Source organism: Triticum aestivum, chromosome 7D (assembly GCF_018294505.1).
Source record: "Triticum aestivum cultivar Chinese Spring chromosome 7D, IWGSC CS RefSeq v2.1, whole genome shotgun sequence".
In the NCBI taxonomy this organism is placed as follows: domain Eukaryota; kingdom Viridiplantae; phylum Streptophyta; class Magnoliopsida; order Poales; family Poaceae; genus Triticum; species Triticum aestivum.
In genome coordinates, this window is record NC_057814.1 from 623,378,463 (window position 1) to 623,396,352 (window position 17,890).

At 42.2% G+C, this 17,890-nt stretch overlaps 1 protein-coding gene across 1 annotated transcript in view; it reads left to right on the forward strand.

The window, feature by feature from the left end:
- The first annotated feature begins 4,499 nt into the window (after positions 1 to 4,499).
- Positions 4,500 to 17,890, forward strand: part of LOC123171454 (probable O-methyltransferase 2) — a 64,563-nt gene continuing 51,172 nt past the window's right edge. Inside the window, exons 1-2 of the mRNA XM_044588949.1 lie at positions 4,500 to 4,788; positions 6,118 to 6,332. Coding sequence (XP_044444884.1) covers positions 4,500 to 4,788; positions 6,118 to 6,332 — 504 coding nt within the window. The remainder of the gene's footprint in view (positions 4,789 to 6,117; positions 6,333 to 17,890) is intronic.

The following is a 17,890-nucleotide window of genomic DNA, read 5'->3' on the forward strand; positions in this document are numbered from 1 at the left end:
ACCGTGCATTGCCCTTTCTCACATTGAGAGTTGGTGCAAACTTCGCCGGTGCATCCAAACCCCATGATATGATACGCTCTTTCACACATAAACCTCCTTATATCCTCCTCAAAACAGCCACCATACCTACCTATTATGGCATTTCCATAGCCATTCCGAGATATATTGCCATGCAACTTTCCACCGTTCCATTTAGCATGACACGTTCATCATTGTCATATTGCTTTGCATGATCATGTAGGTGACATAGTATTTGTGGCAAAGCCACCGTTCATAATTCTTTTATACATTTCACTCTTGTTTCATTGCATATCCCGGTACACCGCCGGAGGCATTCATATAGAGTTATACTTTGTTCTAGTATCGAGTTGTAATCATTGAGTTGTAAATAAATAGAAGTGTGATGATCATCATTTTGTAGAGCATTGTCCCAAGTGAGGAATAAAAAAAGAGATAAAGGCCATAAAAAAAAGAAGAAGGCCCAAAAATGAGAGAAAAAGAGAGAAGGGACAATGCTACTATCCTTTTCTGCACTTGTGCTTCAAAGTAGCACCATAATCTTCATGATAGAGAGTCTCTTGTTTTATCACTTTCATATACTAGTGGGAATTTTTCATTATAGAACTTGGCTTGTATATTCCAACAATGGGCCTCCTCAAGTGCCCTAGGTCTTCGTGAGCAAGCAAGTTGGATGCACACCCACTTAGTTTCTTTTGTTGAGCTTTCATATATTTATAGCTCTAGTGCATCCGTTGCATGGCAATCCCTACTCCTTGCATTAACATCAATCGATGGGCATCTCCATAGCTCATTGATTAGCCTCGTTGATGTGAGACTTTCTCCTTTTTTGTCTTCTCCACATAACCCCCATCATTATATTCTATTCCACCCATAGTGCTATATCCATGGCTCACGCTCATGTATTGCGTGAAAGTTGAAAAGGTTTGAGATTACTAAAGTATGAAACAATTGCTTGGCTTGTCATTGGGGTTGTGCATGATGAGAGCATTCTTGTGTGACGGAAATGGAGCATGACTAAACTATATGATTCTGTAGGGATGAACTTTCTTTGGCCATGTTATTTTGAGAAGACATAATTGCTTAGTTAGTATGCTTGAAATATTATTATTTTTATGTCAATGTTGAACTTTTATCTTGAATCTTTTGGATCTGAATATTCATACCACAATTAAGAAGAATTACATTGAAATTATGCCAAGTAGCATTCCACATCAAAAATTCTGTTTTTATCATTTACCTACTCGAGGACGAGCAGCAATTAAGCTTGGGGATGCTTGATACGTCTCCAACGTATGTATAATTTTTGATTGATCCATGCTATATTATATTCTGTTTTGGACATTATTGGGCTTTATTATACACTTTTATATTATTTTTGGGACTAACCTATTAACCGGAGGCCCAGCCCAGAATTGTTGTTTTTTTTGCCTGTTTCAGAGTTTCATAGAAAAAGAATATCAAACGGAGTCCAAACGGAATGAAACCTTCGGGAACGTGATTTTCGGAACGAACATGATCCAGAGGACTTGGACCCTACGTCAAGACATCAACCAGGAAGTCACGAGGTAGGGGGCGCGCCTACCCCCCTGGGCGCGCCCTCCACCCTCGTGGGCCCCCTGTTGCTCCACCGACGTACTCCTTCCTCCTATATATACCTACATACCTGCAAACTACCAGATACGGAGCCAAAAACCTAATTCCACCGCCGCAACCTTCTGTACCCGTGAGATCCCATCTTGGGGCCTGTTCCGGAGCTCCGCCGGAGGGGGCATCGATCACGGAGGGCTTCTACATCAACACCATAGCCTCTCCGATGATGTGTGAGTAGTTTACCTCAGACCTTCGGGTCCATAGTTATTAGCTAGATGGCTTCTTCTCTCTTTTTGGATCTCAATACAATGTTCTCCCCCTTTCTCGTGGAGATCTATTCGATGTAATCTTCTTTTGCGGTGTGTTTGTTGAGACCGATGAATTGTGGGTTTATGATCAAGTTTATCTATGGACATTATTTGGATCTTCTCTGAATTCTTTTATGTATGATTGGTTATCTTTGCAAGTCTCTTTGAATTATCAGTTCGGTTTGGCCTACTAGATTGATCTTTCTTGCAATGGGAGAAGTGCTTAGCTTTGGGTTCAATCTTGCGGTGCCATTTCCCAGTGACAGTAGGGGCAGCAAGGCACGTATTGTATTGTTGCCATCGAGGATAACAAGATGGGGTTTATATCATATTGCATGAATTTATCCCTTTACATCATGTCATCTTGCTTAAAGCATTACTCTGTTCTTATGAACTTAATACTCTAGATGCATGCTGGATAGCGGTCGATGTGTGGAGTAATAGTAGTAGATGCAGGCAGGAGTCGGTCTACTTGTCTCGGATGTGATGCCTATATACATGATCATACCTAGATATTCTCATAACTATACTCAATTCTGTCAGTTGCTCAACAGTAATTTGTTCACCCACCATAAATACTTATGCTCTTGAGAGAAGCCACTAGTGAAACCTATGGCCGCCGGGTCTATTTTTCCATCATATTAATCTCCCGACAACAAGCTATTTCTGGCGCCGTTTTTATTTTACTTTCTTTACTTTGCATATTTATCATAAAAATACCAAAAAAAATATCTTATCATATCTAACCGATCTCACTCTCGTAAGTGACCGTGTAGGGATTGACAACCCCTTATCGGGTTGGTTGCGAGGATTTATTTGTTTGTGTAGGTGCGGGGGACTCGTGCGTGGCCTCCTACTGGATTGATACCTTGGTTCTCAAAAACTGAGGGAAATACTTACGCTACTTTGCTGCATCACCCTTTCCTCTTCAAGGGAAAACCAACGCCGTGCTCAAGAGGTAGCAATGTTTCCTCCATACTTCGATAACCAATACATGTCTAGTATCACATCCAATCCTTGTGATTCCAGAATAATGAGGTCGGAGGGGAAAACATGTTTACCTATGTTCAATGTCAACTGCTAACATCCTCGGGTAGCCATATATTCCGCTCCTGGTGAGCTCACTAACATGGGTGACCTAAGGGCTATGGTTTGCAACTCAAACTTAGCCACAAATCTCCTTGATATGAATGAATGCGATGCACCGGTGTCAAAAAGAACAAGAGCAGTAAATGACTTAATAAAAAACTTACCAATAACTGTGTCAGCCTGCTCTTCAACTTCCTCCACATTGACGTGGTTCACCTGACCTCTGGTGAAGGTATTTTGCTTCTTCCCTGGGCTCCCATTTCCATTACCATTCTTTGATTCAGGACACTCGGTAGCATAGTGTCCAGTCTTCCCGCACTTGAAACAAGTAATGTGACTCAGATCCTTCTTGGCGGGTGTAGAGGGGTTGGAACGGCTCTGACTGCTTGTTCCTCCATTCCCATTTCCATTCTTAGGGCCGTTGTGGTTGAGTGAACTTCCTCCATTGTGGGAATGGCCTCCATGGTTATGTCCTCCATGGGTATGAGTATGTCCTCCCGAGTACGGGGAATAGCAAGGCTTCTGCTGAGCTCCAGAGTTGTACTTCCCCTGTCCATACTTCCGCTTGCGGCTCTCTATTTGCTGCTGCTTGCCTCCAATCATGAGGGCCCTGTCTACCAGCTCCTGGTAGTTGGTGAATGTTGCCACCATCAACTGCATACTTAGCTCATCATTCAGTCCTTCAAGAAACTGCTCCTGCTTCGCGGCATCTGTGGCCACATCATCTGGGGCGTAGCGTGCTAACTTGCTGAACTCATCCATGTACTGTGCCACAGTACGATTCCCCTGGAGTAAGTTGCAGAACTCACGCTTCTTCATACTCATATCTCCAGCTGAGAGATGTGCGGTGCGGAAAGCCTGCTGAAATTGATCCCAAGTCACATTGGCCACGGGGAAAGTGGCAGTGTAGTTCTCCCACCATGAGGCTGTGGGTCCATCCAGTTGATTTGCAGCAAAGCGCACCTTCCCAGCATCAGTGCAACCTGCGGTTGTTAGCTCCCTTCGAATCTTGCAGAGCCAGTCATCAGCAACAATCGGCTCGGTGCTCCTAGAGAACACCGGCGGATTCAACCTTAGGAAACGGGCTAGGTTATCAACTGGGGGTGGTGGCGGTGGGTTTTTGTTGTTGTTGCCTTGGTTCTGAATGAGCGTCTGCATCAAGGCATTCTGCTGTTGGATCAACTGGGTGAGCTCCGGCGGGAAAGCGAATCCGAGGTCACGTCTCGGAGGCATCTGGTAGGTTAGAGGGGTGAGAACAGAATAGAATAGGTCTAATGAGATATTTCACTACCCATATGCACATGAGACAAACATATTCAATCCACACCACTCAATTTCAAACAAGATTCATACAATCGATCCAAGATACTATTACAAAATCTCGCGAACGATTACTATATGCATGGAAGAACTCTAATGGTAATATGGTGGTCAACTAGAAATTTTGATCGGTGGAAGACTCCATAATATCCGCTCCAGCTTCGTACGCCGATGGCGACTGCGGAGGCGGAGGGTGCAGATGCAAAGCAAGGGGGAGAGGGTGTAATGGACGGAAATGTGACCGAGTGCGGGATTGGGTGGGCCGGGGGTGTTAGAGTCCTACGTGGCTGCTATCCAGACTCCTACAAAGTCCAGCACGTTTGTCTCCAATTTGCGGGAGGAAAGCGTCCGAACCACCCCGTGAACCGAGACAGGACTGCTCTGGACTGTTTTCGCGGTCCGAACTGCGCGACCCAGATAGATTGGGGCGGTTTGAGGGTTGCTGTTGGAGATGCCCTAAGTTTGTATATAATCTTGTACTTGTTCTCGTAATAGTGGAACAATGACGCTGAGCCTATGCCTCGCGAGTACATTACGACTCCTTGCAAGTTTCCCTCTCTAGGTCATTCTTATCGATTTATTCCTTAATTATATATTTTATGACTTGTAATCTGTTTTTACCTGAGTCATCACTGCGAGACATATACTAGAGGATACATCGGAAGTTGCTGTGGGAATTGTTCAAAAAATGAGAACTAACATTAAAAATACATATGACTCATTATATTTGATTATGTGTAGTTGTAATAATATTTATTATAATTGTAACAATATTTAATAAATACAAGTAGAAAAACAGAATGGAAAACATTTTCCATGCATGGGTGAATGTTGTGATAGGTTTATTTCTCATACATGATTGCACGTTGTGGTGGGCCTTATACCATTTATAATGATGAGGTGTCATGCTTGCATGTTCAAATAAGTAATTTAGTGGGGATGGTTCTCTTATGTACATAGGATTTCGACCTATGGATGATAACTCAATGAAGGTTTACAAAAATGCATGCAAGTCTGGCTACCAAATAACAATGCAATTGCTTGACTTAAACTGCAGAAACCACACGAATATTTCAAGGTGGACAAATGCTTGGCTGGAAGCGGCCAAATTAGTTAGAATGCACCGACATAAGTTCTTACGAATATCAAATCTTAAACTGCAGAAATCACAAGAATATCTGAACTTCTAGACTTCTACTAACTAGAAGCATACTCTTAATGTTGTGGAAAAATCACTCTCAAATACTGGTTGCGGCGAATAGAACATCACTTGACACTTAAAATTTGTTGCTTGCATTTTCTATATTTGGAGCATCTCTAGCAATTCCTCAAAATTTAGGACTTTACATGGCCAAGGTCCCCTTATCCTTTAACTCCTTATAATTTCTCTGCTAAAAGGAAGCACATCCTAGCCGATATCTTAAAATTTCCTCCCTAAGAAAACATTTCACACAAATTTGAACGTTGATAGATCAACTTAAATTAATCTACATTGCAAATATGGATATCACCATAGATGGCATAATCAAGTTCATACAACACTGCATAATAATTTTTTTAAGCTACTTGATTCAAATGAAATAATAAAAACAAACTAATTTTATGGGCCTTCCGCAGCCACTATTCCGGCCTCGATCATCGCCTAATCCAGGTTTGAGTTGTTGCCGTCGGAGCCAGAATAGTCTTCAGAGCTGTCCAACGAGAGATCGATCACGACCGCTCCCCCCCTACACACACATGCACACCAGAGTGCCCGACATCATACTCGTATGCCATCCCTTTATTGTAGACCTCGAGACACCGGCGCTCCTCGGTGATGAGCTTCGTATGCTTCAGGCCGAGCTCGACCATGTGTGCTTCATGGGCACACTGCGCCTTGAGCCGGTCGAAGGCCTCTGGGTTCTCCCGCAGCTCACGGTTGGAGACCTCTCAGGGGTCGAGGTCGATGGCCATTGGGACATTAGTGCCGCCAAAGGGGAAGTTCAACTTCGCCTTCTTGCCAAGGTGCGCCACTGTCTTTATGTTGGACGCCCTCGCCGCCAGCTCTGCCGATTGAAAGGACCTCAACCTGTACTATACGTGCGGTGTCCGATGCTATCAAAAACAAGCAAGATTCTGTACAGTTGAAATCTTGTCAAATACTCCCCCTTTCCGGTTTATAGGGCTCAAATCTGAAATCTCATCAACCAAGACATTTTGTGAGTGGAGGAATGTATCTCATACTTTAAAAATCTATCCCAATTAAACTGATGCATTAATTTGGATTAATTGCAGTGCATGCATGCTTGGCCACTAGATGAGTGGGAACATTACATGCATTAGTGTGTTCCTTTTTAATTCTTGCATGCAAAGTTTTAATGGAAAGTTTTATTTTTTGGCAGTCTAGGAGAGCAAGATGACTTAGTGCGATGGGATATGGACTACATAGCGCCCCATCACTTGCGCAAAATAAGCTTTTGCCCTGCTTTATATATAAAGCAACAATGCCTTTGAGATTTTTAGAAATTTCTGGTTTATATGAGCTAAAGCCCTTCATTTCGAACACCTACATGTCTACAGTGTTGCCATTTGTTATATGACCGACCAGTGAATGATTAACCACGTTGATTCTATCAGTTGACTCATCGCATAGGGATAGCCACATAAAGGCTACGGATTTAGGCAATTAATTAGTTTTTTAATTAAAAATGGTCCAAGACGTGTACCGCGGGCTCTTGAATGCGTAGCTGGTCATCTGATCTAGAGATGCAATCGACCTGATCTGCTTTAAAGCTGCATGCCAAGTGGTTGGTCATATAATCAACCCCAATCAGCCACACAATAACAACCACCCCTCCTATTTGGATGGGAAGATCAATGATCAGGTTCTGGCCTACATTTGAATATATGGTAAGCTATATTATCAACTCATTAACTTGCGTCTTCTTTAGGTTTATAATTTTATTCATCCGATAATTTGCTATTTTGTCGATATGAATGTAGTGCGTCCCTGTTATTATAAAATAACCACCTGGGGGCGGGGGGGGGGGGGTGGATAAATAGTGGTGACGATACTTTTAATTTGAAATATGTTCATATACTATATTTTAAATATTTTGAAAGCAAGTTACACAAAAAATTGCATATGAGTCCATAGTTTTTGTTATATTCGTGAAATACGTACATATTTTTTCGTTAAAAAATATGGTACATACTACCAAAAAGTAGTGTATTTTCATGATTTTTTTCTAACCGCTCGTCAGAACGATACAAATGATGCGATGTTCGAAAGATATCGCCGAGGCACAACTTTTACATATAAAACACTCTCTCTAATTCCTGATGGTTTAATAGGAGTTTCAAAATTACCAAAACATGCAAAACTCTGTTTTTCAAATTTGCGATATTTTTGCTACAATTTTTTAACCGATTGTCAACACGGGGCAAGTGATACCTTACGGTTGAATAGGCGCAATTTATGGTTTAATAGGCGAAACTTTCATATGTAGGACATGTTTTGAGATTCCTTACGGTTTTAAATTAATATTGAACAAAGTGCCGCAACCGACGATTTACAGTTGCCTTTTTTCTTGTTTTTTACAAATCGCTCATCGGAATGATAAAAATGATACGTTGTTGGAAAGATATAGATGACGCGCAACTTTTTCATGTAGAACAATCTCTCTAATTCCTTGCGGTTTAAGAGCAATTTTGAAATTACCGAAATATGGACACTCTGTTTTTGGCGATACCAAAAATCGACGAGTGAACCGCATCAGATAGAAAAACGCAGCGCTCCAGATTGAAAGCCTCATTGCATCAGACGGGCAGGCGAACTGCATGAGTTGTTTTGTCAGATGTAATTCTTTCCTAAACGGGGAACTGGACTGTGCTTCACATCGGGCATGAGTGAACCACAACACTATCGAGAAGTGAACTGCATTAAAATAATTGTCATTTCCGTAACATTTTTTGCACTTCACAGTTGGGAGTAAGTGAATCGCGATGATACTGAAAGTGAACCGCGACACTACCCGTATGTGATCCGCATGAGTTTTTGTTAGTCTTTTTTCTGAGTTTTTTATGAACGAGAGTGGAACGTAGAGACGAGGGCAAGTGAATCACAACAGTATCGAAAAGTGAACCTCAGAGATGAGGGCAAGTGAACCACATTATTTGTTTTCTTAACATTTTCACATTCCATATTGAGCGCAAGTGAACGACATCACTCTCGAAAGTGAATCGCGGAGCAAAAAATAATGAACAACATGTAAAAGAAGTGAACTTGCGAAAGTGAATCGCGGGGCAGAAACTAAAGAACTACATCGAAAAGAAGTGAACTTCTTTTGGATATGTTTTTTTTCTCGGTTTTACCCAGTGAACCACATAAGATTTTACACTGAACACCATCCGACTATAAGTTTACAATAACAAACTAGCTTTTGCAAATTGACACTCCATTATTTTACACAAGTAGCACACACCTTTTTCAAATAGGAAATTCCACTTGCATGCACACCATACACAACCATCAAACCATATAAGACTGTGGCCGTTTGCCGAGTGAACCACATTTCTTTGTTTTTTCTGCATGTTTTTGCTTACTAGACTTCTCACTAAAATGTGATTTGATCGACTTGTCAAAGTGAACTTCTTCAATAAAATGCATATGCTGCCAATCCGGACTGATGGGTGCCGCGAGTGAACCGCATAATAAACATTGAAAATATGCAACAACATGAACTTCTAAATTATGGCGCTCACACGTCCATGGCTCCTCGAGGGGGAGAGAGAGCTGCATGACTATGGGGACTGCAATTTTTTTGCACAATGACCATGGCGGTGGAGCCCTTGCCCCGATTAACTACATGCGGGGGGAGCTCCAAACTGCACGCGGAGTGGACTCCGGGTCGGCGCGTCATCATCCTTCGAAAACTACCGATGATGGTAGTGGAATGAAGTGGCCGAGGCCCAACGTGGCGGCGTGTAGACGAAGGATGAGGCGATGCAAGGCTCTGGCGCTGGGTCGATCTGTCGAGGTAGGTTAAGGTGGATGGGCAGGTCGGAGCAGGACCTCACTGGCGTCACCCTTCATTGGGTCGGTGTGCCAGGCAAGCCGGGGTGCTACAACATCCCGATGCACACTGGATCCAGCAGCCGGCCACTTGGATCTGGCAATCTCTAGCACCAAGACACGCCCACCACCGCCCCCTCTACGCGAATTCGTCAGATCCCAGGCTCCGCTCCTTCCCCCAACCTCCTCCTCTGGTAGCGGTGACCGGGAGCGACGGGCGACCGCGATGCGTGGCATGGGTGGATGATGGCACCATGGCGACATGAGGGTAGGTGGGGGGGCAGCGGCGCAGGGGGGCCGTGGGGCGACGGTGCGACAGTGGAAAGGGGGGAGGCGGTGTGGTCGGCTGGGAAGGGGGAGGTCGTGGGATGGAAGAGTGGAGAGAGAGAGAGAGAGAGAGAGAGGAGTGAGGTGGGTGACAGGATAAGGTGGGGTGCTTTCTTTCTTTTGTTCGTGATGTGAAGCACCTAGCATAATGATGTGTAAGAAGAAACAAACAAGGGATAACATTTATGCAATGCTCTTTTGTAACAAAAAAAGTGAAGCTTGAACTACATAGGTATGCTGCTGAAGTACACAAAGCATACTTTCCACTACAATATGAAAATAAATACAAACTTTATAAATGGTATAGCTTGTATATATGATTTGCTGATATCGTAGGGCTGCATGGATAGGCTAATGGCATGCACTGCTAGTTATATGGCAGGTCTAGATGGACATGTGAAAAAGTTGTGCACAACAACTATTTCGGTATGGAGGATGCACAAATTTAAATGTACCTCATGGTGTTGTTCCCTAGGCGCCTCATAGATATGCTGCATGAAAATCTCAGTGGAGATTTTTACACGAAGTCGAGGGTATTTACTATGGAACATGACATGAGTGGTTCGACATGACGTGTAATATATTATCAAATTTGTTGATACTAGTGCTGCAATAGTTTGTTAGTACGACCAAAACAATTATGTCAAGCACAGAAGAAAATGCATCTTTTTATGAACTATGGAAACTAACCAATTAGCCCACACAAAATCTGGCTAATTGTTCTCATGATAGTGGAACAATATGAAGGAAATATGACCTAGAGGCAATAATAAAGTTGTTATTTATATTTCCTTATATCCTGATAATGTTTATTATTCATGCTAGAATTGTATTAACCGGAAACTTAGTACATGTGTGAATACATACACAAACAGAGTGTCACTAGTATGCCTCTACTTGACTAGCTCGTTGAATCAAAGATGGTTAAGTTTCCTAGCCATAGACATGAGTTGTCATTTGATTAACGGGATCACATCATTAGAGAATGATGTGATTGACTTGACCCATTTAGTTAGCTTAGCACTTGATCGTTTAGTATATTGCTATTGCTTTCTTCATGACTTATACATGTTCCTATAACTATGAGATTATGCAACTCCTGAATACCGGAGGAACACTTTGTGTGCTACCAAACGTCACAACGTAACTGGGTGATTATAAAGGTGCTCTACCGGTGTCTCCGATGGTACTTGTTGAGTTGGCATAGATCAAGATTAGGATTTGTCACTCCGATTGTCGGAGAGGTATCTCTGGGCCCTCTCGGTAATGCACATCACTATAAGCCTTGCAAGCAATGGGACTAATGAGTTAGTTGCGGGGTGATGCATTACCAAGGAGGAGGAGGCGGCCAAGGTGGGGGCGCGCCCCCCAAGCCCAATCCGAATTGGGAGGGGGCCGGCCCCCCTTTCCTTCTCTCCTTCTTCCCCTTCCTTCCCTCTCCTACTCCAACTAGGGAAGGGGGAATCCTACTCCCACCGGGAGTAGGACTCCCCCCTTGGGCGCGCCTAGGAGGCCGGCCCTCTCCCCCTCCTCCACTCCTTTATATACGGGGGAAGGGGGCACCCCATAGACACACAAGTTGAGCATTGATCTCTTAGTCGTGTGCGGTGCCCCCCTTCACCATACTCCACCTCGGTCATAACATTGCCGTGCTTAGGCGAAGCCCTACGCCAGTAGCTTCATCATCACTGTCATCACGCCGTCTTGCTGACGAAGCTCTCCCTCGACGCTCTGCTGGATTGTGAGTTCGTGGGACGTCACCGAGCCGAACGTGTGCAGATCGCGGAGGTGCCGTACTTTCGGTACTACGATCGGTCGATCATGAAGATGTACGACTACATCAGCCGCGTTGTCATAACGCTTCCGCTTACGATCTACGAGGGTACGTGGACAACACTCTCCCCTCTCTTTGCTATGCATCACCATGATCTTGCGTGTGCGTAGGAATTTTTTTGAAATTACTACGTTCCCCAATAGTGGCTTTGGAGCCAGGTTTATGCGTAGATGTTATATGCACGAGTAGAACACAAGTGAGTTGTGGGCAATAATAGTCATACTGCTTACCAGCATGTCATACTTTGATTCCGCGGTATTGTTGGATGAAGCGGCCTGGACCGACATTACGCGTACGCTTATGCGAGACTGGTTCTACCGACATGCTTCGCACACAGGTGGCTGGCGGGTGTCAGTTTCTCCAACTTTAGTTGAATCGAGTGTGGCTACGCCCAGTCCTTGTTGAAGGTTAAAATAACACATACTTGACGAAAAATCATTGTGGTTTTGATGCGTAGGTAAGAACGGTTCTTGCTCAGCCCGTAGCAGCCACGTAAAACTTGCAACAACAAAGTAGAGGACGTCTAACTTGTTTTTGCAGGGCATGTTGTGATGTGATATGGTCAAGACATGATGCTAAATTTTATTGTATGAGATGATCATGTTTTGTAACAGAGTTATTGGCAACTGGCAGGAGACACATGGTTGTCGCTTTATTGTATGAAATGCAATCGCCATGTAATTGCTTTACTTTATCACTCTGCAGTAGCGATAGTCGTAGAATCAATAGTTGGCTAGAAGACAACGATGCTACGATGGAGATCATAACAGTGCTTTGGAGATGGAGATCAAAGGCACAAGATGATGATGGCCATATCATATCACTTATATTGATTGCATGTGATCTTTATCCTTTATGCATCTTATTTTGCTTAGTTCGACGGTAGCATTATAAGATAATCTCTCACTAAATTTCATGGTACAAGTGTTCTCCCTGAGTATGCACCATTGCGAAAGTTCATCGTGCCGGGACACCACATGATGATCGGGTGTGATAAGCTCTGCGTTCACATACAACGGGTGCAAGCCAGTTTTGCACACGCAGAATACTCGGGTTAAACTTGACGAGCCTAGCATATGAAGATATGGCCTCGGAATACTGAGACCGAAAGGTCGAGCATGAATCATATAGTAGATATGATCAACATAGTGATGGTCACCATTGAAAACTACTCCATCTCATGTAATGATCAGACATGGTTTAGTTGATATGGATCACGTGATCACTTAGATGATTAGAGGGATGTCTATCTAAGTGGGAGTTCTTTAGTAATACGATTAATTGAACTTTAATTTATCATGAACTTAGTACCTGATAGTATTTTGCATGTCTATGTTGTTGTAGATAGATGGCACATGCTGTTGTTCCATTGAATTTTAATGCGTTCCTAGAGAAAGCTAAGTTGAAAGATGCTGGTAGCAACTACACGGATTGGGTCCGTAACTTGAGGGTTATCCTAATTGCTGCAGAGAAGAATTACGTCCTGGAAGCACCGCTAGGTGCCAAACCTGGAGCAGGAGCAACGCCAAATGTTATGAAAGTCTGGCAGAGCAAAGCTGATTACTACTCGATAGTTCAGTGTGCCATGCTTTACGGCTTAAAACCAGGACTTCAACGACCTTTTGAACGTCATGGAGCATATGAGATGTTCCAGGAGTTGAAGCTACTATTTCAAGCAAATGCCCGGATTGAGAGATATGAAGTCTCCAATAAGTTCTATAGCTGCAAGATGGAGGAGAATAATTCTGTCAGTGAACATATACTCAAAATGTTTGGGTATAACAATCACTTGATTCAACTGGGAGTTAATCTTCCTGATGATAGTGTCATTGACAGAATTATTCAATCACTGCCACCAAGCTACAAGAGCTTCGTGATGAACTATAACATGCAAGGGATGGATAAGACAATTCCCAAGATCTTCGCAATGCTAAAGGCTGTGGAGGTAGAAATCAAGAAGGAGCATCAAGTGTTGATGGTCAACAAGACCACCAGTTTCAAGAAAAAGGGTAAAGGGAAGGAGGGGAACTTCAAGAAGAACGGCAAGCAAGTTGCTTCTCAAGTGAAGAAGCCCAAGTCTGGACCTAAGCCTGAGACCGAGTGCTTCTACTACAAAGGGACTGGTCACTGGAAGCGGAACTGCCCCAAGTATTTGGCGGATAAGAAGGATGGCAAGGTGAACAAAGGTATATGTGATATACATGTTATTGATGTGTACCTTACTAATGCTCGAAATAGCACCTGGGTATTTGATATTGGTTCTGTTGCTAATATTTGCAACTCGAAACAGGGACTACGGATTAAGCGAAGATTGGCTAAGGACGAGGTGACGATGCGCGTGGGAAATGGTTCCAAATCAATGTGATCGCGGTCGGCACGCTACCTCGACATCTACCTTCGGGATTAGTTTTAGACCTGAATAATTGTTATTTGGTGCCAGCGTTAAGCATGAACATTATATCTGGATCTTGTTTGATGTGAGAAGGTTATTCATTTAAATCAGAGAATAATGGTTGTTCTATTTATACTAGTAGAGTGGCCCGCCCGATGTGCGGGCTAGAATTCTCAAGTGCATTATTTGATTTTTTTTTCTACAGAAAATTGTTACCAAATGTGATCACGTTTAGAAAAATAAGCCTTTTGCAAACATAGTTTTGTGTGAGGTAATTTTTGTTTTCTCATTAATCTATAAATATGTATGTTGCGAAGTATTCATGTGCTTTCTTGTTATGGTGACTATACACTATTTTTTGCGGGGGACTATAGACTATATTAACTATACATAATAAGTCCTATTGTGCAGTTTATATTTGTATCATTATTTTGTCTTCCATGTTGGCTTGTTTGAAGGTTTTCTATTGAAACAAAGGTAGACATATGTATATTTGCTAATGTTGTGTAAGATTGACTTCCTGTAATATTCGCCACCTATATGTGATTTTGTATTTTAATTTGGAAATCTTAAACAAAGTTATATGGCCTAATTTTATGGAAGGGGGATGTAAGAACAGAAGAAAAAGAAGAAGATGTTTTTCTTGACTTGCCAGACAATGACCATATTAGTAACATAGTAAGAGACCATTCCTACTTGAATATTTCATTCATGGGTAATAGAATTTAAAAGACAGTATAGAGTCGTTAATAAGAAAGGTATAAAATAAAGAATTGGATAACTCTCCTATATTAAACCACATAAAAATTCAATGAAACAGGAAGAATCAATCACAAACATCTACGAAGATCAACCATGGAGACCCATGTGGTAAGTCTAGCCAAACATAAGATTAGAAGAGTTTATCAAAATTGGTTTTCTCACCTAGAGCAAAACGTATGCAATATCAACCATGCCAACAAAGGCAAGTTGTGCTTTTTTTAATCCTTTTATGTAGGGGCATCTACATGGCATGTTGCTATGCACATGTTGTTGGTAGATTGTTTATTTGTACATGATTGGTAATATTAGGAGTTGTCGCTCAATGAGATGTCCAGTAGCCTGGAAGCAAACAATCAAGATACTCGAAAAGGATTAGTCATTTACATAACACAAATAGAGTGGATAGGCAAACATAGGAAATGAAACAAATACATGAAGTTGTACACAATAGGAAGGGGAAACAATCCATGTTAAAGACTTATGTGCAATTTCTCGCCATGATTTATATGAGTTATGCAAATCTACAAATAGAACGCACAGAGTAAACTACAGAACTAATAGTACGCACATATGCTAATACTTTGTTTCCATTATTAAGGATGTGAATTCTCTACCTCTAGTTCCATCAGATCAAGAAACCTCGATCATCAAGTCGGATATGAACACCAACAATCTCTCTACTGTCGTCACTCACTTGAAACAAAGGCTGAGATAGATTTGTGGTCTCTGGCATCCATCACCTAAAGTCACCATGCCAAGAGAGAACGCCGACTTCTTTCATCCAGGGTTCGCACCATGGCGGCGGCGTTGAAGCAATAAGGTTGAAACATTACAATTGAGTAAGGTGCGGCTGATGGAAATACTCACTATATCAGCCTCCTCCATGATTCATCCCTGTTTCACTTAATCTGCATGTGTCGTGTGATTCTTCTCCATAGCATGAGCCACCCTAGCTGACTGCCATCTGCAGTGGGATAAAACCAAAGAGGTTATTTATAATAAATATTTGTGGAACAAATAAACTTAGGGTTGGTAAGTCCATAAGTACTCTAGCAGGAACCAATATTTGATGGATCATGCTCATTCTCCCGTCATCTCATTTTCTGGATACCTTGTCGTAGCAAACAACATTTTTTACCTCTAAAAATGATTTATTTTACTTGTGATGGCGTTGATTTAATTATCTTTGAAGGCGAAGTTTCTATTGGTGCAAAACAATGTGATTCGAGTAGGCATAGCCTATCAACCTTTTACCATGTGTCCTATTGACAAAAAAAAAACTAAAAAGAATGCACATTCCTGCAAGGAGAAGATACACTGACCGGAGACCTGAATGACTTCAGAATTGGTCAACCACCAGCCTCAACAACCTGTTGCTGCTGGCACTTGATAGTTTGCGTTTCGAGCCACCTAGGGCCGAGCTATGTATTGCAGCCTTGTTTGGTTGATGTTTTCCATTGCACTGAATATGTAGTGAGGAGAAATGGCATGGGGCTAATTAATAGAATCCGTGTACTTATGTATAGAAAGTCACATGACCAAAATGGCATATATCTTTAGATTTATATGTTACAACATGGATATGGTTAAAGAAACTAAAAAATCGGCATGTATGAGTTTTGGCCTTGTCATGGATGTATTCGATTTGTCCCTTGATCCTTGAGCACCTACTCCTCCTTTTGTCGTTCTGGAAACATGCAATAGGCAACAGGGTCCAAGGAATAGTGCAAAAGGATGTGTGCTAATCTTTTTTTCATGCTTTCATATTTGAAGAGGACAAAAATGCTTGCATGCCGTGGTAGTGGCACAAAAAAGTACCGACGGAGGTTGTACGACACACAACCTATGAACCCGTATATAGAAGTAAACAACGGTGGTAAAAAGCAACATTTTTTACCTCTAAAAACGATTTTATTTTACTTGTGATGGCGTTGATTTAATTATCTCTGAAGGCGAAGTTTCTATTGGTGCAAAACCATGTGATTCGAGTAGGCATAGCCTATCAACCTTTTACCATGTGTCCTATTGACAAAAAATTACTAAAAAGAATGCACATTCCTGCAAGGAGAAGATACACTGACCGGAGACCTGAATAACTTCAGAATTGTCAACCACCAGCCTCAACAACTTGTTGTTGCTGGCACTTGATAGTTTGCGTTTCGAGCCACCTAGGGCCGAGCTATGTATTGCAGCCTTGTTTGCTTGATGTTTTCCATTGCACTGAATATGTAGTGAGGAGAAATGGCATGGGGCTAATTAATAGAATCCGTGTACTTATGTATAGAAAGTCACATGACCAAAATGGCATATATCTGTAGATTTATATGCTACGACATGGATATTGTTAAAGAAACTAAAAAATCGGCCTGTATGAGTTTTAGCCTTGTCGTGGATGTATTCGATTTGTCCCTTGATCCTTGAGCACCTACTCCTCCTTTTGTCGTTCTGGAAACATGCAATAGGCAACAGGGTCCAAGGAATAGTGCAACAGGATGGGTGGTAATTTTTTTTTCATGCTTTCATATTTGAAGAGAAGAAAAATGCTTGCATGCCGTGGTAGTGGCACATCAAAGTACCAACGGACGTTGTACGACACACAACCTATGAACCCGTATATAGAAGTAAACAACGGTGGTAAAAAGCAGCGGCGGGACCTGAAATAGCAGAGTGGAGCAGAAACGCCTCAAAGCATGCCTAGAGTTTGGTTAGAGTCAATTTGTCTCGCTTTGCGATAAAAGGAATCGGTCGAGGCAAGGTGTGTTAGAGGAAGCTGCGCAACAAAACAAATACCCCTTCGGTTTGGTCCTTGATCCTTGAGTGCCTGCTCCTCCTTTGGTCGTTCTGGAAACATGTAGTAGGCAACATGGTCCGAGGAATGGTGGAATAGTATGGGCGCTAACTCTTTTTTCATGTGTTCATATTTGAAGAGAGGATAAATGCTTGCATATAGGGAGGTATCATCCATGCATTATGCTAGTTTTATTTGGAAATTGACCAGCACGTCCTAGCCCATGCTGTTTTTTTCAATGGAGTCTCACGCTGGTCTATATTTTAGTCAGAGTCCCATACTAATTTATTTTTCTACCGTATAAGGAAAGGTTTCAAAAAAAGGTGTAGCCTGATGTTGTTTTATTTTTTTACATGAAGTGCCACACTAATTTTTTTATTTAGAAATTGACCAGCACGTCCTAGCC